A 21,151-nucleotide genomic window follows, 5' to 3' on the forward strand; every position below is an offset into this window, starting at 1 on the left:
GGGACGCACAGAGGCGAACCACAGGGCGCAGAGGACACGGCCACGAGAAGACAGAGACAGAGATTGGAGAGATGCTGCCACCAGCCAAGGGCTGCCTGCAGCCCCCGAAGATGGAAGAGGTGAGGAACGGATCCTCCCCTGTAGCCTCAGGAGAGAGCCCGGCCCTGCCCACATCTTGGTTTTGGACTTCTGGTCTCCAGAACCACCAGAGAATAAATTTCTGCTGCTTTGAGCCCTTCAATTTGTGGTCATGTGTCACAGTAGCTATAGGAAATGGAGACACGCAGTTACAGGAATTAAGTCTACGTTTTAGCCTATACTCTCCACTCCTTCCTTTTCTGTCACTCTCAGTTCTGGTCAGGAGGCAGCGAAAAGCTTTCTGATGTCTTTATTTGTGACTGCCTCAAAGCAGGCCAATGCAACAATGGAACGCTGAAATAACAGTAACTGAAGGTACGGAGTATGATGTCAGAATTCTCACTATTTTGAATGCTGGCAGCCAATGCTAGGAAGACTTGATTGACAGTGGACTTGCGAGGGGGACACCGAGGGTCCGCAAGATTTATCAGGTGACTTAGGAATGATCTGTTTCATCGTCTACATCGGAGGTCTTATCACCTGTGACGGGGGAGGTGAAAAGGGTGGAAGATGAGGGATGAGAGATGCCAGTATTCTGCTATGGTTGAGTCAGGAGACACTTTCCAAGGTTGCTAGAATAAGAAATAAAGATTAAGGGCTTCCCTGGTGGTGCAGTGGTTGAGAGTCCGCCTGCCGATGCAGGGGACACGGGTTCGTGCCCCGGTCCGGGAAGATCCCACATGCCATGGAGCAGCTGGGCCCGTGAGCCGTGGCCGCTGAGCCTGCGTGTCCGGAGCCTGTGCTCCGCAACGGGAGAGGCCACAACAGTGAGAGGCCCACATACCGCAAAAAAAAAAAAAAAAAGAAAGAAAGAAAGATTAATAACTTCATTTTTAAAAAGAAGAACTAAAAATTGTTCTGTAGTCATAAAATATGTAGAGGATTATGGGAAAGGAATGCTTACATTTTGTAGAAGAATCACTAGACCCTATCAGGAGTTGCTAAACAAGAAATGGAGGGAGTTTCCTGGTGGCCTAGTGGTTAGACTCTGCGCTTTCACTGCCACGGCCTAGGTTCAATCCCTGGTTGGGAAACTGAGATCCTGCAAGGTGAGCAGCACGGCCAAAAAAAAAGGCAGTTGAGAAAAAAAAAAGAGAGAGAGAGAAATGGAAGTAACATCCAGCAGGACTAAAGATGGAGAACAGTCAGCTCTGGGAAGTCCTGAGAATGAAATCATTACTAAACGGTTAGCTCCGGGAAGTGGCCCCAGGGACGTGGGCAGTTCATAGGGAGATTGTTGATTTTCCACATTCCCGTCTGTATCTTTTTTTTTTTTCATGTGTATGTATTATTTTAAATTGATTTCTTAAATAAAATAATCCAATAATCCACCTTCTCTCTCCTTTGCAGTGTATTTCAAGGTAGAAGTTGGGGGCAGTGAAAAAGGAGGACAGAGGAGGCAGGGTAACCACGAAGCCGGGTCCCCTGTGGCCCTTTCTCCTACCCTGGGTATCAGGTGCCCCAGAAAGGACAACTTGTAATGAGCTCCAGAGTTCTTGGAAGGTCGCAGTGTCACGGAGGCCCTGGTTGGACTTAGGTCCCAGCGCCCACATTTCATGAAGTCAACTCTGAGCACCAGGGTGCCTCTGTGCCACGCCTGGGCTGGGGTCACAGATCTGTGAAGACAGGGAATAGCAGGGGAATTCAAAGATTGACAAAAGCAGCACTGAACACATCTGGGATGCTTCTTCTCCGGGAATAGCTATGCTGGTGTTGTACCGCTGCTCCTGATTTCACGTGGAAGGTACCGTGAGCACTAATATCTGTGGCAAGTAACAGAGCGTGTTATCAGCACTCATGGGCTTGCAGGTCACCCAGAAGATCCTGGATAATTTTGGACTTGGGAGGGCTTTAAAATTTATTTAGAAAAGAGTCAGGATAAAGGAGTCAATTCCATCCAGTTTTCTCTCCCTCTCTCCCACCTCCATTTAGAATTCATTTCAAAGGTGGATTTGGGAGGCAATTTTAATTCTTTGGGGGCTATGTAGCTCTGCTTATCACAGACAGAAATTAGCGAGCCTTTTCACTAGGTACTGGAGAAGCCTGTGCTCAGAAATGCAAGGGGCGATCCGTCATCCAACACTTTTTTGGGGGGGAATCCTATTTTCTATGATCTAGACCATGTCGATTTCAGGCAGTCACCATTTACCATCTAGAGCAATAAGGAAGGCCTTTTCCATGACAGACATGGGAGCCAAAAGGAGTGTGGATGGTGCCCACAGTGACCCACGGACATTCCTCGGGGTTCTGCCCAAGCCTCTTGGGCCACTGTTAACTGATTTGCAAATACAGAGTCAGGGACCTGGGAAAGTCATCACTAAGGCTGATAAAGACACGGAACAGGCAAATACAGAAAGGACTTAGAATCCTGGTATTAGGCTCAGAAACCGGAGTCTGAATCCCAGCTCGTTCTCTTGCTGATGGTCTATTTTTTCATGTCTGAACTTCATCTCCCTGAAAGAGAAAAAAGCAGCATGACCAGGTGAGAACCCCATCACCTTTAGAATCTGACAGATTTCGAGCTGGATTCCATCCTTGCTGTACTTTGTATGAGTCAACTCTCTCCCAGCCTTGGTTTTCTCTATTAAAAATGGGCATGAAGATTAAATGAGATGACGTGTGTTAAAGTGTCTGGGACATTCTAGTTTCTATTCCACTGAAAAAGGTAAGAGATGAGGAAGTTAAAAAGAAATTCTGCCTTCCACAATGAGGCAGGAAAAAGAGGCAGGGAAGTGGGGAGGACTGAGAATGGAGGCAATGGCACGTTTGGGACCATGAGGTGAGAAGGCTCTGGTTGCTCCTTGAATGACAGAAGGAAGCCTCCATTAGCTTGGAGGCATATATAGACTTGGGATCTATTTGCTATTAACTTTGAGGCATATATTGTATATTCTTGGGGTACATTTGCTATTATATATTGTGTATACTGGGGGTACATTTGGCTATTAACTTTGAGGTCTGCATACACTTGGGGTACATTTGCTTCCGCAGCCACAACTACTCTCGTAGTTGCCCAAGAAGAGTCTGTAGAATGAGAAGAAGAGAGTGATTTGGGCAGAACCTTGTTAAATGCCCACTTTGAGGCAGTGGTCAGAAGGAGAGAACCCACCAAGAGGTCTGAAGAGTGAGCTGGGGCCTCACAGAAGCCAAGGGAAGAAAGTGCTTCAATAAGGAGGGAAAGTCAAAGAAGAACTGCCTTACCAGTTGGATTTAGCCCAGAGGAGGTCTGTAGTGATCTTGTCCGGATAGTCTTAGAGGAGTGGTGGGTACCAGCTCCCCTGCAAAGGTTGAGGAGGGACAGGGAGGGGGGCGGACACGGGCTCTCTGAGCAGGGTGGGTAGCGCCCGGAGGAGAAGTGCGGTTGCAGGAAGGTGTCTTTCTTTCTTCTTCCTCCTTTCCTTTCTTTCCTTTTATTCTATTCCTTTCATTCCTTCCTATCTCCCTCCCTTCTTTTCCTTCGATGAGTAGAAAGACATAAGCATGCTTAAATTCTAATGAAAGAGGAAATGGAAGCTACAGGCAAACAACTTCCAAAACTCTTATCTACTGCCCAGATGGCTTTCTCATAGAACCAGTAAATTGCCCACCAAACGCCTCCATCTGGATGTCCCTTGGGTGCCTGAAGTTCAATATTGTCTAAAACAGCTTCTTCTGTCCTTCCTCCCATTGTTTGCTTCTTTTATCCTCTTGACAGGCACCACCATCCAGCCTCCCAGTCGCCCCAGTCAGGGACCTGTGGGTCACCATGGATTCTACCTTCGCCTTGTCACCCACCCAGTACGGTCCTGCTGTATCCTCAACATCCCTCACGTCCGTCAGGCTCTTCCATCCCCACTGTCCCTTCTTAGTGGAGCTGCCCACCTTCTCTCCCCTGGACCACTGAGAGTCTCCCGAAAGGCTACCTTGCCTCTAGACTCATATCTTTGAAGCATCTTTCCTCATTAAGCAACCTCATCTTCAAAGGAATACTTTTCCTTCTGTAGGAGAAGTCTTGCAGTCTTCCAACTGTGATATGTGGCTTCTTTGTCTTTACCTTTGCAGTTCATGCTCCTCCGTCTGGAATGCCACTTATTCCTTTGTCTCAGACCCAACTCAAGGGCTTGTCTGACTCTCAGACAGATCCGATGTCTCCAGTGTTCCAGCCTGGCACCTCTGATGTGTTCTCATAGTTTCTCCCTAGACAGTAAGCTCTTTAAAGGCAAGGATAGTATTTTATTAATCTCTGTACTTCTAGTCCCCGGCACCATTGCAGGAACTGATTGAATGAATGAATGGCAATGAAAAAGACAGGGCTAAATGCAATTTCATGGAACCGATTCCTCATTACCCTTTTTGGATTCAGTCCTCTAACGAGTCATAAGCCGTCAAATCATATTATCCTTGTTCAGGCCACCCCACTCCTCTCATTTACCCACAGGATATTGTCACAAACCTCATACAACAGTTTGCCGTGTTCCCTGTTTCCCAGAGTACGGCACCAGGAAATGTCAGTCCTTCAAGATGTTCTGGGAGAGAAGGATTCCAAGGTCACAGTAAGTTTTGGACACAGTGCAAACCACATTCTCCTTTTGGGGGTGCACCATGTAGCTTAAGGGCTTTGAGAAGTTGAACAGAAAAAACGTTCAATTTGGCTGTCAAGCCTTCCCAAACTTATCTGAACCTTTTCTTTCTTCAAGTCACACTTTGAAGCTTTAATATTTCTGAAAGTTGGCCTGTGGCAGTCCTTCGATTTATTCACAGTGGGGTTCTTCTGGTAACACGTGACGCTGGAATCCTACCTGACTCCTATGCGGTGACTTTTGATGCCATCTTTTGCTGACAAAATGGCATACGGCAGTTTTAATGATGTCTGTTTCCCAAATAAGCAATGTATCTTGAGTTTATGACACGTTTTAGAGGGTAATGATTTTTCCTCAGTTAAGAAATTCTATGCCTATCTGAAAGATTCCATGTATCTTATGAGGTTTACTTTTTTTGTTTTGTTTTTGCTTTTTTGTAGAAAACTTTCTGTTCCACCTAACTGGGGATTAAAAATAAGATATACCCAAGTTACCCTTTTGATTCCTTAATTGAAACGTAAGTGAGTTACAGTGAGGTCTTGCTTCCTTTTAGGCTTCACTCCAGGGTCCTTAAGGGAAAGCAACACTGTTTTCCAACATGACCTGGATGGTGAGGTTCAAACCTGAAGATTTCATTGTTTTAAATTTGAGATTTCAGAGACAGAAACTTAGGGTGTATCTCTACATAGATCCTAGACTACAATCCAAACTTCTTGTTTAAAAGTGAATAGATACTTCATGAAAAAAAATCCATCTGTCTAGTTGACTTCTATAGCTCAGCTTGTACAGAGTGAAATGATATTTCTTTCTATAACAGCACTTTGGATAGTTTAAGGGATGGTAGTGTGAGCAGGGAACACCACCCAGCAGTTCATTCATGCGGCATCTGCAACAATTTCTGCCACTCACGTCCATTAGAGTTGCTTTTCCTGAAAGGATAATGTATACTAATCTCAAATCCTGTTGCAGAGCTGGTATTTAAAAGCTCAACTTCACATTTTTTCCAAGCCAAATTTCCTAAATATTTGGATTAATTAATACTCTGGAGAAGGGACTTGCCATTGGAAAAATCGTACTTAGAATTATGATTCTGGGGTATTTGCATCATTTCATGTCTGGACGAGGATTATGCTAATAGTTTCAGACATCACATCTGCAAAACATTGTTTGATGTCCTCTAATGGAGATTTCTCAGTCATAAGACAGCCGAGTGGAAAGACTTAAAAAAATCGGTTTGTCTCCCCTGTATCTGGTGCATAAAACAGAATAAATGTCTGCCAACATCACGACCTGAGGATTTTTAGATCGTGTCTATATAATACCCGCGAGGGCAGGAAGGCATAAGTCACCCATTGCCCTGCCAAGTTTCCTTTGTAAACTTGTTGTGTTGGCATCACCAGCTCATGACAAGCACATCAGAGCACATCAGAAAACGTCAGTGGAGCAATAATTAGCAACTGCATCAGGCGCCTGGGCCCATTTTGATAATGTGAGATCATAGCTTTCTTGCTCTTGGATGAACAGGAAAGAATGGGTTCTGGAAGCCACAGAGCATCTAAATCAGTTTTCCCACTTGTATTTGGGGTAAGGTATCAGACCAAAGCATTAAGAAAAAAGAGGTTCAGAATATATGAATATTTGAAACTGAGAACCAGATGAGTCACTGAGTTTCCCTAAAAGGACTCCGAGAGTTGATAGATATTGTAGACGATCTAGAAAAATGCCCAGTGTTACGCTGGGAAGTACATAAAAGAGAAATACACAATGTAGTCCTGGTCGTCAATGACAAGGTTAAGAAGACAGAAATAACTTGTATGACACAAGTGGAAAGGAGTACCTCCTGCTACGTGCTGTGTTACCAATCACAGAGTGATTTGATATGGGCATAAGTACTCAGGAGTGAAGAGAAACAAGTCAAGTTTAGGAAAGAGGCATAGGGGAGGCATGATTGAGTGCAACTGGAAATGGAAAGAATTTTGCAAATAGTCAACGTTGATTGAGTCCTGTGAGTTTAATGCTCTTATTTATCCCCATTTTACTAATGAGGACACTGAGACTCAAAGGGGTAAGTGATGTGTCTAAGATGCACAGCAAATCAGTGGCAGAGGGGCAATTCCAGGGCAGCTTGCAGACCACTTAGCCACCTTGCTACAATAGCTAGCTCTGTTGTCATCAGAGACATGGGTATACATATGAATATGGATATAAATGCACACGTATGTATTAGATGTGGTGGAAGCAGAAGATGGTCACAGGGACCGCATTTCAGAGATGAGAGAAAGATTAAGTATAAAAGTAGGAACTGGCATGGATGTGAGGGGGTTGATGAAGATATATGACTATCTGGAAAGAAGGGCGTACCTCGGGAGGGTCATGGAAGACCTCCGTGGGCAGGCTGGGGTTAGCAGGTAACAGGGAGGCTGGCTGGTCTGGAGCTGAGATTCAGGTGTGGACTGAATGGCCAATACTGACCACCATAATTTGTCTCTGTGCTTTGGGGGCAGAGAAAAAATATTTAAGGACAAATGCCCAGGCACGTCTTCTGATGTGACTGTAGTCCAAGAAACCCATGGTAAAGAGCTTGAACCCTGACTACATTTGGGGGTCAGACACATGCAGACCCAAAGGTGTGGAGCAACGGAAACCTGAGGGCTGAGGATGAAGGGAAGCCACATCCAGCCCCTTTGACCCCCACGCAACAGACACAGGTTCCCAGTGAGGGTGACTCTACTCTTCCCCGGCATTAGCAAGCCCCCCACGTGTACACATCACCATTCTCATCATACAGTTTCAAACAAGACGATGCTCCAGTTCATGCCCATCACTTCATCCGGTCCCTGCCCAGAGAAACCGTGATCTGTAATAGCTCCGGACCACTGAGAAGACTTTCAAGTAAGATTTTGGACCAAATACTCTTTTCTTTGTGTGCTCTGACTTGAAAACTTAACCCTTGAATGAGATATGATTCCACAGTGCACATGAGAGCCCCACCCACTATCATCTTAGATGTTCCTGGAAGGTACAAGAAGGAGAGGTGCAGGAAACTGTCCAAATGGATGTGGGGCACCCATAAAAGACAGTCCTGGGCATTCCCAGAGAAGCTTGGGTGTGAGAAGCCTGCAAGGGTTACAAGACTTCCTGCAGGAGCAGAGCTGGGGCAGAGCTGCGGAGATGAACAAAGGGATCTTGAAGTGGCTGCATTTGTGAGCTTAAACTGGTGGCGTCCAGGAGAGCCACTTATCACATACAAACTGTTCCAGCATGTCCTTAGGTGTGTTATGGAGTGTGCACACAAAGGGGCCATGTGTATTTATTAAGCAAAGAAAGCACGTATTTTGCGGGAAGATCACGAACACCAATGATAAAAGCAGTAACAGAGCAGAAGAAACACAGATCCTTTCTTTTCGATCACAGCCTTCTGATCAGACTTTAGCGAAAAATGATTGATCACCATTCAGCAAATCTTCTTTTTTGCCCATCTAAAGATAAACGTTTATTTCGAGGCAGAAGAATTCCATAGCTTATGGCTTCAGTTAACTTGTCCTCTGTGCTAAACCCAAGGTCACACTCAAGACGGCACGGACACAGACGATCTCCAATTTACAGGTGGATGGGGCTCTGAGAGGACACTTACAAATTGGTTCTCTGGAGCACAGGAGCACCTCCCCATCGACTCTCAGGCCAACCCGTAAAACTCTCTGAACCCCCTGAGTTGCGAAGCTGGTTCCAAGAGCCGCCTCAGAGCAACTGTGAGACTGAGGGTGGAGCAGGGCCAGGGGGATGGGGCTGGACTTGGAGGGCGGGAACTGTCATACCCTTGAAAGGAAGAGCTCAAAGTCACGGTGGTTTTGGGGACAAGTTTTCCAGGACTGGTTGTCATAGCAATATAGCATTACTTTTATTTCTTAAATAACTGTTTTGCGAAACAGTTTAAGGCTCACAAGAAGTTGCAAAAATAGTACAGATTCTGTGTATCCTTCACTCAGTTGCTTTAATAATCATCTCTTACCTAATCATGGTATATTGTCAAAACCAGAAAACCGACATTGGCAAGATACTCTTAACTCAGAGAGCTTAATCAGATTTGACCAGTTATCTTTTTTTCTCCCTAAACAAATATAGTGCTTTGGAATTATTAGATCATATTATTTTTCCAATGTTACAATGCTAAAAAAGTCTCAATTTTTGCAACAAAATCTTCCATTCTTTACTATAAAATATTTAACTGATGGTGTTATTTGAGTGAAAACTGAGTAGGTTTTATATTTATACAAATCACTTTAATTTTGATATTAAAAGGCAAAGATTTTATTTTAAATTTCTAGGCTATACAATATTTGTAGCCAAGAGAATAATTTATGAAATGAGAACTTTAAAAATTAATCTGAGTCACTGTTTGATAAGTGTTTGGGCCTGGCTCCTGGACCTACTGGTGCTATAAACTGAGTGACCTCATTTTAGATGAGTTACTTGATCTCTTTGGTTCTTAATTACTTGATTGCAAAATAAGGAAATTAGACTACATGACTTCTGAAATTTTTTTCAGCTAAAAAAACCCCTATGGGACCCCCATGTCAAAAGTATCATACAGAGATTGTTATAGAAAGCATAAGATAGTTTTATGAAGAACAGACAAAACAAAAACAAAAACCAAACCCTAGAGCTAAAGCGAAAAGGGGAAAATACCTTGTATTCACCTAAAAGTTATGGAAAGAGTACAAAAGAACATTTGAGGGCAGCATCACTGTGGAGGGTGAGGACCACTGGCCTGCAGGTGGTCCTGAGGAGCAGACATGGTCTGAATTCCCCATAAACAACTTAAACTTGTGTGACATTTGGACCATCCCAAGTCTCAGTTTCCCCATCTGTAAAAGGATGATGGACACTGTTAGTGGGGCTCTGAGGAGGAAAAGGGATATGACAGGTAAGGCGCATGACAGTCTTGTCCCATCAATGTTAACAGAGCCCCTGAGTGTCACGTGTGAGTGGGAATAGAGCGTATGTTGCGTTAGACGGTATGAATGCAGTGCGGGTCCGCCTGCCTCTGACAGTGTGGTTAGCTTAAGCAGGGAGCCTCCACTTCCGGAGAACAAGTTATGGGGCTTAGATATGGTTGTCACCCTGGGCACTTGTGAACTGAGAAGGCGGACAGGGTTTCCCCTGTGATGCGGAAGAGAGACCCCCGGTCTCAGTGGGGGGATCTGAACCGGCAGAAACGAGGAACACTAATTAGAGAGCATTCTATTTTGTTTTTAGGAAAAATAGATATGTCCCACATACTTTTTATCTCACTGTAAATTTGGGATTAGAATTTAGACTCTGGATTTCAGTCTAAGACATCTTACTATGAAAATGAAAGAAAGATGTATTATTCTCTCCCCATCTTGCTACTCATACTAGTTTCTTATCTACAAATGCCTTCTCTTCCGCCTGGCCTTTTCTCCTACTTATAGCCATGTCTCAAACATAGCCTTCTAACTGCGATACTCAAGATAAATGGGAAAATCATCTAGACCACAATCAATTCAATAAAAAGATAGAAAAAAATTAATTCATTCAATAAAAAGACAGAAATATTTGTATGGACTCCTGTCCAGCAGCCATTTAACACTGCTATGTACATCAAAATTTCCTAGTGGGTATTCTTGTTCTCCTTATACTATTTCTTTGGGCCATATTTTTTAAAGTTTTCATTTTGAGTTTTTCAAAGAGCTTTCACCTTTTCATGTTTAAGACATAGCTTTAAAATCTTACAACATCGAATATTCTGTCTGTCAGCATTCTACAACCTGCATTAGAAAACCAGTGTTAATATATACATATATATACAAACTGCACGAAAACTGACCCGGATTACTGTAATTTATACCTTTTATTTTTGTATTTAAAGGAAAAGAGAGCTTGAACTCATTGCATTTTACAGCCAGGAAATGGTCTAAATTATCTTAATTTCATTGTACTTTTAGAAATTATCGGCTCAACCAGAACTAGAAACTACTCTTTGACTCCAGTATAGACTGGGAAACTAGACATTTGTAATTTGAAAACTACAAACAAAAATTAATTCCGAAAGGAAAGTAATCTACAAGCAGAATGCCTTGAAGCCATGAAATCAGCTAAGGACTCAAAGCCCCTTGGTGTTACCCTGCTAACCCGGGGCTCATCTCTCCAGACCACGTTTCATGCATAGACAGACTCTGGAAATCATTCATTGCCTACAGTGTCACAGCATCTGTTTGTGCCTGGGGTACAATAAAGAATTCTTACGGAGACATACGTTGTTTTACAAAAAACAGGATTGCACAGAATGCACTATTAGAGCTGGTCTGTGAATCCTTGTCCCCCGTCTGCAATTAGATAAGTGCAGAAATTGGCAGTAAGCACTTAGAAACTTTTATACTGATCTGGCATCGCCAAGACATCCAAGCGTGTGACTGGTGTACAGGTCTCCCTGAATAGGATGTAGGCCAGTTCCGATGCTGCTGAATTCACCTTGGGGTTGTACGTGTCGTGAGCTGCAGTCTATTCGTGCCCAGTAAGACCCTATATTGATCTGCAATAGATCAAAACAGACAAAGAAACATGCCTCCTTTACCACTAATGGGTTGAGAGGCATTGATATCACACATAGTGTTTGAAACCTGTTTCTTTTACACATGTTGTGAGTATCACTCATTTCAGTAACTATGTCCATAAACCTTATTTTTAGTGAATGTGTTATCCTTCAGTATTTAAGTTGGATTCATTGAGAGGTCACTCAAGTTTTCATCGGTGCCTGCAAATCTCCTAAGTCTGCCTTTTCCCATTTGAAGATGGCATTACTATGATTTATGTACAATGGTACTAAGAGTCAGAAACAGTGGATCGCTCTAGAATGCTTTGCCCAGGGGGACCACTATCACACTACAGAAGGTACCTCACTAAAAGACAGTTTCATCCAGAACGAGGTCCAGCCCCAGAAACTTCTGGGCAATATTTTAGCAATTAATAGCATAGTGGCCTCTTCACCGAGACTTTCACAAATCCCCAAAGTAATAGATGTTTTAAGAGTTTTGGAGACCCACGGGGAATACTGTGTCTATTTGGGACTTCCCAGGCTACACTGACAGTAGCAGGATGACCACTGTTTTGCCCTCATACTCCTGTCCCCTTTCCTCTACCTGACATTCCTAATCAGCCGTGGCCTAATTTCCACTCCACCTCAGAGTTACCCTCAACATGCCCTAGATGGCTCCTGACAGATGACAGGAGTGGGACGTAAGAAGAAACCCATTTACCATTCCTGCCCTAAACCATTTGTGATGAAAAGGTTTTCCAGGGAGGTAATGTGCTTCACCTTGCACTTGTTGTAATGGCACAAGCATTGAAAGGAAAGTGGCAAAGGACTTGCTGTTGTATATGTTCAGAGAGTAGAATACAAACTCTCAAACCTCTTAGGCTTGACTAGGTTTTTCTACTTTGTCAAAATTCAACTCTGGAATATTTTAGTGCTGTTTAGCATCTTCCTTCATGGCTACCATCTTCTCCAAAGATGTCTTTAAGTCTCAGATCCTACATGCTTCAAGTATAGGGAGCATCTATTTCCAAAGGATAATAGTATCTGTAATATTTGTCCCCCAAACCAGAAACTTTCCTCTAAGGAAGTCCAAATTGTAATCAAGTAACGAGAGAATGGATCAGAGAAACAAACGAACATTGGTCCGTCTAAATCAATGTTAGGGTCCAGCGTTCTGCCATATAATAATGGAAGTGCTCTGTGGTTTTTTTTACTACGTTCACATACTAAGGTAAAAAATAGCTACTCCGTGCCTAATAAGGTAAGAATGAGAGCGTTTCAAATACTCTTACCCATTTGTTAAAAAACAAAAAAGAAAATAAGATTCCTAGTTTTTCCCCTTAGACCTGAGCACAGGCCACGATTCACTTGCCAAATTTTCTCTCAGTGGATTGTTTTCAAAAGTTTTATTTCTAGATTCATTACAGTATTCCCAAGGAAACTAATCTTTTTTTGTGCTTTACAAACAGCACAAATGTCATTATGACGTATTTTGGTAACTCAGTATGTGGTGAATAAACCCTGATACCTGGTATATCCGTTCCTAAATGCGAGAAAAAAAATACCAACTATAAAATTTTAGATGAATAAACCCAAGCAATTACCTTTTCAAAAAGAGTTAAAGTCAGCATGCTTCACAAAAGCTAAACGTTGTGGGCCAGTAGACTTTTATTGTTCTTATTCAACAATCATTTATTGGTCACTATGTCTGGACCAGCTCTGTCCAACAGAAATTCCTGTGGTGACGGAAATGTTCTGAATGGACATAGTCCAATATGGTAGCCACCAGCCACATGTGGTTATTGAGCACTTGAAACGTGGCTCAGGAGAAACACAATCTTTCATTTCACTTAATGTTAATTAAGTTAAGTTTAAATAGCCACATGTGGCTAATGGTACCTTACTGGATAGTGCAGATATAGAATGGATGTCAATGTTTTAAGATAGAAAGATGAGCATGATTTGGCTTTTCTCCCTAAAATCTACAGAGTAACGGGAAAAATAAAATGCATACATAATTTTACATAAAAATCCGGATCAAATTTATATGGAACTTAATAATAAGATAAAAGTTATATGGAAGAAAAAAGTCCCCAAATTGCCAGGGTAACTCTGAACAGGAGGAGGGTGAGGGGAGAGAAGAGGTGAGACTTGTCCTACCAGATACTAAGAATCATCATAGAACTATCATGATTAATGGTAAAGTATTGTCACAGAGAGAGACAAATGAACAGCAGTAGAACAGCCCAGAAGCCTGTTTGTGCAGGATTTTTTTTTTCTTTTCTGGCAAGATGCAGAAAGCAGAAACTATAAAGAAAAATGATACATTTTACTATCAGAATTTAAACTTCTTGTAGTCACCAAGACAACATAAATACAGTTAAAAGACAAGCCACAGACTAAGGAGATAGAACATACACAGCTGACAAAGGAGCAGAATAAACACATATACGAATAACTTCCCAAAACTTCAGTAAGAAAAAACAAGTAACAAAGAGAACACAGGCAGAGGATGTGAGAGGGTGATTCGCAAGAGATGAATCTGAAAGATGAATACGTGTCAAATGTGCTCAGTTACAGGAAATGAGCTAGATCCATATTTATCAAGGCTAATAGGTCTCAAAAATATAATGTGGGGACTTCCCTGGTGGCGCAGTGGTTAAGAATCCAACTGCCAATGCAGGGGACATGGGTTTGAGCCCTGGTCTGGGAAGATCCCACATGTTGCAGAGCAACTAAGCCTGTGAGCCACAACTACTGAGCCCACGCTCTAGAGCCTGCGAGCCACAACTACTGAGCCCACATGCTACAGCTACTGAAGCCCGCGTGCCTAGAGCCCGTGCTCTGCAACAAGAGAAGCCACCGCAATGAGAAGCCCACGCACTGCAACGAAGACCCAACGTAGCCAAAAATAAATAAATTCATTAAAAAAAAATATATATATATAAAATGTGGAGTAAAAAAGAAAAGTGACAGAAAAATAGAGTATCGTACCACTTGTGCAAACTTCAAAGCACCCCAAGTACTGCAGAGGTTTCCCTCGCTCTCTGAAAGTAGAGCTTTTCTTACGAAAACTTTCCTAAGCCAAAATGGCAAAGAGCGAAGAAGCAGTTACCTTAGGACACACCTTGCTAACAGATGCAGAAAAATAAATTGCAATGAAGCACAGATGCTCAGAGATAGTTCAAAGCTATGCCGGCTTGAAGCTGAGGTGCTGCATATAGTTTCTGGGGAAGGAGCTTGGCAGGGGCGAGCACTGCTTCTATAAGGACTTGCCGCAAAACAAGAGGTGAACGCTGTTTTCGATTTTCATCTTTTATCATAAAAGTGAAAATCCTCTTTGACTTCTTACGGTTAGGAAAAACAGGTGCTAATGTAGGTCTTTCATAAAAGTAAAGCGGCATAAGGCAAACTTTTGTTTTTTGTTTGTTTGTTTTGTTTTTGTTTTTTTGGTGTACGCGGGCCTCTCACTGCTGTGGCCTTTCCCATTGCGGAGCACAGGCTCCGGATGCGCAGGCTCAGTGACCACGGCTCACGGGCCCAGCCGCTCCGCGGCATGTGGGATCTTCCCGGAATGGGGCACGAACCCGTGTCCCCCACATCGGCAGGCGGACTCTCAACCACTGCGCCACCAGAGAAGCCCATAAGGCAAACTTTTGAAGAGCAAGGGACACTTGTCTAGTGTTTGTGTGTAGTACCTAGGTATAAAAAGGATTAAAACATGGAGGAGATGAATAACGGCTTCATGATAACTATACCTGGGCAAGAGACGGCCTGAATCTTCATCAGAGGGGGCCACACTTTCGCCTTCCTCTCCCCTAGAGCCAAGGGCTTGTACCCACCTGAAGCCCATCCCCCTTCCCATCCTCCTGTCTCACACCAACACGCTGGGATCTGAGATCCCAGGTTTCCCTGCTCAATGGTCCTGAGCCCTCTTCCTGAGCCTGTGTGGCCTTTTCCCCAGGCCCACCTCCTGAAGAAAGGGTCTGGTAGCTGCCCTGGGAGGAAGGGAGGGGACAGGGGACAGGACCTGAAGGCATACGAAGGAGACTTCAGCTGTGTCTAGGAGTGTTAGTTCTTTATAACAATGTACCTAAAGCACGATAAATGACACTTGCTAATTCTGGGGAAGGGTGGTATTTTTGTACAACTCTCTTTATTAATAGTCAACTTACATATAGCACTTATCATGTTTCAAGTACTGTTTTAAGCGATTTGCATAAAAAATGAAAAGGTGTCATTGCTACTCAGTTTTACAGAAAAGGCTAAATAACTTGCCCAAGTCACTCACCATAAAGAGTAGAAGGGGATTTGAACATAGCAGGTCTGGCTCCAAATTCCATGATCTTAGCAACTGCTCTAGGTCTACTTGTCCAAATGCTCAGATTACTTCATTTAAAAAAAAAAAAAAAAGGAATTAAAGTTAAAATAGCCTGACAACTGCAATACAAAGAAAAATGTAGTAAAATTCCTTAAGAAGGTTCTCAGATGTGTTAGGAGCACAGACAAGGACGGCAGACATGACTTGGGGAAGAAGGCCGTTTCGGCGGTCGGGGAGGGCTCGGCGGAGGGGATGCGGACTTTCGGCCCAGGCCTTGCTGGGCAGTGGCTGCGAGGGCAGGAGAGTGAAATGCCAGGAAGAGGAAACTTCTTTGTGTGGACAGGCACAGATTTAGGAAAGTTAAAGAAGGATTTGAGAATTAGCAAGTCGTGGTGTTTGGCTGTCACATGGGGGGACAACTTGGTGAGGGACATAGGTTGGGATCTTGAAAGGGAGCGTGAGAAATGAGTATTTTATTTGGAAACCAAGGCAAGCCCTTGAAGGCAGCACCTCCGAGCTGCTCCGTGGGAAGACAACAGTGCAGCCTGGCTGCAAGGACAGCGGCCGCAGGTGAGGAGCCCCTAGGGTCACTGCGAACAAAGTTGGTTAACAAAGTTGGTGGACGAGGAGAGGAGGCCGTGCCTGTGGGGGGCAGGGGAGGGGGGAGGTGTCAGGAAGCATCCAGTTGTCCCACCAATATTTATGGAGCACGTACTAGGTGGTGGCAATATAGAAATGAACAGAACAAAACTTTCTGTCCTCGTGAAACCTGCCTTCTTAGTGGAGGCGGGGGCAAAAGTAAGAAAAATAAGTAAATTTAGTAAACAAAGGGATAAAAATATGCATATGTCAGAGGGTGATAAGCACTTTGCAGACAGATAAAACAGGGAAGGGAGCTGGGGGCTTGCCTGTGTGTGTGTAGGTGTGTACTGGGGCAGGGGTGGTGGGGAGATGGCCAGGAGGGGTGAGCTGAGGGCACCTTTGAGTAAAGGCCTGAGGAGTGCTGGGTGTTGAGATGATATTGAGAATCTGAGTCTTGGGGTGGGACCATGGTTACCCCAAAAGAGAGGGCAGAGGAGGAGCTGGGTGGGAGGAGGACAGATTGAGTCTGGGGTCCCAGGGGGCAGTCAATAATATGGACTACACCCTGGAGCTTCTGTACACACAGAAGTCGCTGCTAACCAGGTGACAGATGAGCTTCAGTAGCTGGGGACAAGGACGATAGAACAGTGAGAACTCTCATTCAGCGAGCCCTTCATGTGTGCCCACCTGCCACCAGGTGTTTTATCCTTCCTAGTACCCAGGATCCTTAGGACATCCCTGCACGGAAGACAGTATTAACTCAGCAGCAAATAAGAACGACAGTAATAAGAGCTAACATGTGAAAGGGCAGACTGTGCGTCGGCAGGCACTTTATGTGTAATAATTCATTCAATCCTCACAGCGACCCCAGGAAGGTATCAGTCTCATTTGACAGATGAGAAGACTGGGCTGGCCCGGTAAGGTACCCAAGGTCACAGCTGGTGAACGGAGGCAGCCTGGCTCCGGTCCTTGCTCTAGAAGGAGGAAAAGTCAGCCTGCGCTCTACCGGCCTCTCTACTCTCTGAGAAAAGTGAGCTAAGGGTAGAACGCTTTTCAGACGGCTGGGGTGGGGTTCTGGGCAGAAGAGCTGGAGAAATTCTCAGAAGATACGCCTTGAGGGGGGAGGCTGGGCCAGGGCAGGGAGGGCGCTGTTAGGAGTGCAGGGTGAACAGCATAGCTGAAGGCTGCAGCCGCGAAGGGGCTTTTAACCCGGCCCGGGGAGGGCATCCGAGTGTGGACATGGACACAGCAGCCTGGACGCGGAGCAGAGGCCAGGACGCCAGATCGCACACAGCTCTGCGGATCTCTGGGAGCGAATAAGGGAGCTAAAGACTACGATTGAAACCAACCAACACACACCCTTTCTGGGCGATTTCAGGGCCAAGAGCGAAAGCCTTGGCTAAAGAAACCTGTAAGGGTCTGAGGTCCGTTCTCACTCAGAACTCCAGGACTCTGAACAAGACGCCTCACACCCCTGTGGGTTGCCCAGCTGCTCTTTTGAAAAAGTTGGACGCTCTCTGAGATGTCGCCAAAATCTAATCCCGCGTGGTCCTAGCTCTGCAGTCGGTCCACTGCTCTGGGATCCGGCTGCCCGGCCCCAGGGGTGCGCCGGGCGGCTCTGCTCACCCAAGGGACGATAACTGGCGGGGTGTGGGGGGAAGGGGGCTCCCCCGGCACGGGCGCGGGACCCGGGGCGCGCGCGTCGTCGGTCCCCTAGGCGGCACCCCGGACCACCTAGAGACCGAGTCCCAGGAGCCTGGGAGTCGCTGGGTGGCCCTGGAACTTTCTTCTCTGGAGCCCGATCCGGGACCGCCCGCAGAACAGGCTGCTGGCAAGGACCAAATGGAGCTCCGCGCCAGGCCGGAGGCTATGCGCGTCACTCGCAGTCCCGGGCCGGGTCCGCGGCGCGCGGTGGCGCTCCGCCAGGCCGCGCCGCCCGCGCCCCGCCGCGCGCCCACCCCGACCCCGCGGCGACGCCCCGGGGGAGCGCGGCCCGGGCCTCCGCGGGCGCCCCCGGACCGGAAGCGGGTGCGGCGGGCGGGGGCCCCGGGGCCGGAGGAGCGGCGGCCGCTGGCGCGGCGCCCAGGGGCGTGAGGCGGGTGCGCGGGGGAGGCGGCGGGGCGGAGGAGGCGGCCGGCCGGCCCGCGGGTCACTCGGAGGCCCGGGCGGCGGGCGACAGGACACGCTCGGGGAGTCGGGCGGGCGGGCGGCGCGCACCATGCCCTCCTTCGACGAGGCGCTGCAGCGGGCCGGCGAGTTCGGGCGCTTCCAACGGCGCGTGTTCCTGCTGCTGTGCCTGACGGGCGTCACCTTCGCCTTCCTCTTCGTCGGCGTGGTCTTCCTGGGCAGCCGGCCCGACCACTACTGGTGCCGCGGGCCGAGCGCCGCCGCGCTGGCCGAGCGCTGCGGCTGGAGCCCCGAGGAGGAGTGGAACCGCACGGCGCCCCCCCACCTCGGCCCCGCGCCCTCCGAGCGCCGCGGCGACGGCCGCTGCCAGCGCTACCTCCTGGAGGCGGCCAACGCCAGCGCCGCCGCCCCGGGCGCGCTCAGCTGCGCCGACCCGCTCGCCGCCTTCCCCAACCGCTCGGCGCCGCTCGTGCCTTGCCGGGGAGGCTGGCGGTACGCCCAGGCCCACTCGACCATCGTCAGCGAGGTAAGGGCCCGGGTCCGCGCCGGGCGCTCCCGCCCCGCCGGCGAAAGCCGGCCGGGAGCGGACGGCGCGCGGAGCCCCCGCGGACGCCGGGAGTCGGTGAAGCCGGCCGCCGGGAAGGTCCGCGGAGGCAGGGAGCTGTCGGTTACCTCTGGGGACCGACCGGGTTCATCCCGCGCTTGGAAGCGTGGTGCTGCGTCGTAACTGCCCTGGCAGTGCCTTTGCTTTCTCTCTCTCTGCTAGTGAGGCAACGGAGTGGTGCTTCGGTTTAGGTGTGAACGAAAACCGCCCTGGAAGCCAAGTGCTAAGATGCTTCGCACACATCTCCTCAGGGATCGAAGCATCCTGTACGATGCTCGTTGACTGTGAGATGTGTGTGCGCAATAGTTGGAAATGACGGATGGACGCGGGTAGAGAACCTCAGTGTCTGGGGCGAGCGACGCTGAGCACGTCCGCGCCAGCTCGTGGTCCCCAGGGGGCGAAGGAAAGGAGAAACCAGCGTTTGAAGGCAGCGCCAACTGTCTGTAGTTGCCCAAATGATTATCTGAAATGCAAAAGTACAAAGGTCGAGGCTTTCCCGGGAGCATGATTTTGGCAAAACTGCTTTGGGGCAAAGAGCAACATTTGAGAGAAGTTGGGAAAGATGAGGTTTTGAATTTAAAAAAAAAAATTTTTTTTCCTGCTAATAAGTGACAGGAACGCAGCAGAAGAGGCTGTAAGGCATACATAGTGGACACCCCACTTATTGGGGGGGGTAGCTGCAGGGGTCGGGTGGGGACAGTCCCCACGGTTTTTTGGCTACGTTTGAGCTCTCAGTGCCTTGGGGGTTAGGTGCCCTCCTCACCTTTGGCGGCAGAACTGTTTCTGCGCTGCGCTGGGCTGGCGGTTTGCATCTTCATCTTGGTGAGTTCTGACTTTAGGGACTGCCTCCACTGAGCTTGCAGGGAAGGGATGAGCAGTTTTATTGAACTTTGCTGCAAGCATGGATCAATTTAATTTCTAACAAGTGATTGAATGTGCTCAGGCAAATTGGGAAAGAAAAATGTTTGTCTTTCATTTATTGTCATAAAGAATTTTTAAGCACCTACTTGAATAATGGGGGGAACACTGGCTTCTGAGTTCGCAGTGCCTCTTCTGCCTGTTGATGGTGTTCTTTGGTCTGGTGGTGACCTAGTCTCTCTGAAGCTGGGATTGTAGGTCTTTGAGGTTATGTATGTTCTGTGTGTTAGCACACTGGGTGTGGTCCTCTGCTAAGTGCTTTAGAGATCAAACCCCATGGCAGCCCAGAAAGGCCATGTGTATGTGTGTTTGGGGTACTTTAATTTCTACCTAATTTGTGGGTCATGATCGGGACTGCTTTATAAACTGTGGTGGTCTTGTTGTTAGGGGTGTCACTCTTGAAATGGATAAGGTGTGGGCTTGGGTGGGAGAGGGTGTTATCACTGGTACTTCCTTCGAGTTGGATCCATTAGGTGGCCGCTTAGTGCTACTTTCCAGGCAAACCAGAAGATGCTGCTCGGAGAGTAGACGCCTGATTTTTGAAGACGTACAGATCTCAGATGAAGAATCAAATGAACACACACTCCAGTGGGGTTTCCATGAGCAAGCATGATCCATAGACATCAGAGAGGGAGACATAAAAATCTCTAAGTTAGTGTCCAGACAGGTACTTTAAAAGCATTCTGGGGTTCCAGGGTTGTTTCAAGCATTCCAGGGTTATTTCAAAGGAGGGACAGTGGGTCTTATGAAGGTCTAACAGGCACTGTGGAAGGTGGGAGTCCCGGAGACCTGGTCCTGGCACGGTCTCCATCCAGCTGTGTGGCTTGGGTGGATAGCTTAACCCTTCTGGGCTTAGCTTTCTCATCTGTAGTATCAGGGCTTGGATTAAACCCTTTACAGTCCGACCAATGCCATCAGTGTCGTCACTGGATGGCTGTTCTCAGTGTGCTCAGAACAATGATAAAAATCTTCAAGGAAAAGTAAAGTGCTGTTCCGAATGCTCCCTTAAGGCCTCTGACAAGTTTTGGAAGTATATTGGAGAGAGATTTTTTTGTTGTTGTTCTAAATTGCTTGCTTCTTCTGGTTTGTTGTTTTAATGTTTTAATTCTTGAGAGGAAACCCTCCATCTGTTCAGGAAGCTCAGCATCTAGAACAACTCCTTCCCTCGCAGCTAATATGTTACTGTCTTTGGTTTTGCATATGATCCAATTAGTGTTTGTTCTTTCATATGCTGTCAGCGTGACCCATCTCAGTGTGTTTTCAGAGACTTGAGACCTAACATATGAGTCACGGAAAGGGGGTGACTTGGGAGACTTCAGAACGCGGAAGGGGAGACCAGATTCCAG

At 46.7% G+C, this 21,151-nt stretch overlaps 1 protein-coding gene across 1 annotated transcript in view; it reads left to right on the forward strand.

Moving 5' to 3' along the window:
* Positions 1–18,374: 18,374 nt before the first annotated feature.
* The window catches only part of SLC22A3 (solute carrier family 22 member 3), an 88,826-nt gene continuing 86,049 nt past the window's right edge, over positions 18,375–21,151 (forward strand). The window contains exon 1 of the mRNA XM_030853002.3: positions 18,375–18,809. Coding sequence (XP_030708862.1) covers positions 18,375–18,809 — 435 coding nt within the window. The remainder of the gene's footprint in view (positions 18,810–21,151) is intronic.

Source organism: Globicephala melas, chromosome 14 (assembly GCF_963455315.2).
Source record: "Globicephala melas chromosome 14, mGloMel1.2, whole genome shotgun sequence".
NCBI classification, from domain to species: domain Eukaryota; kingdom Metazoa; phylum Chordata; class Mammalia; order Artiodactyla; family Delphinidae; genus Globicephala; species Globicephala melas.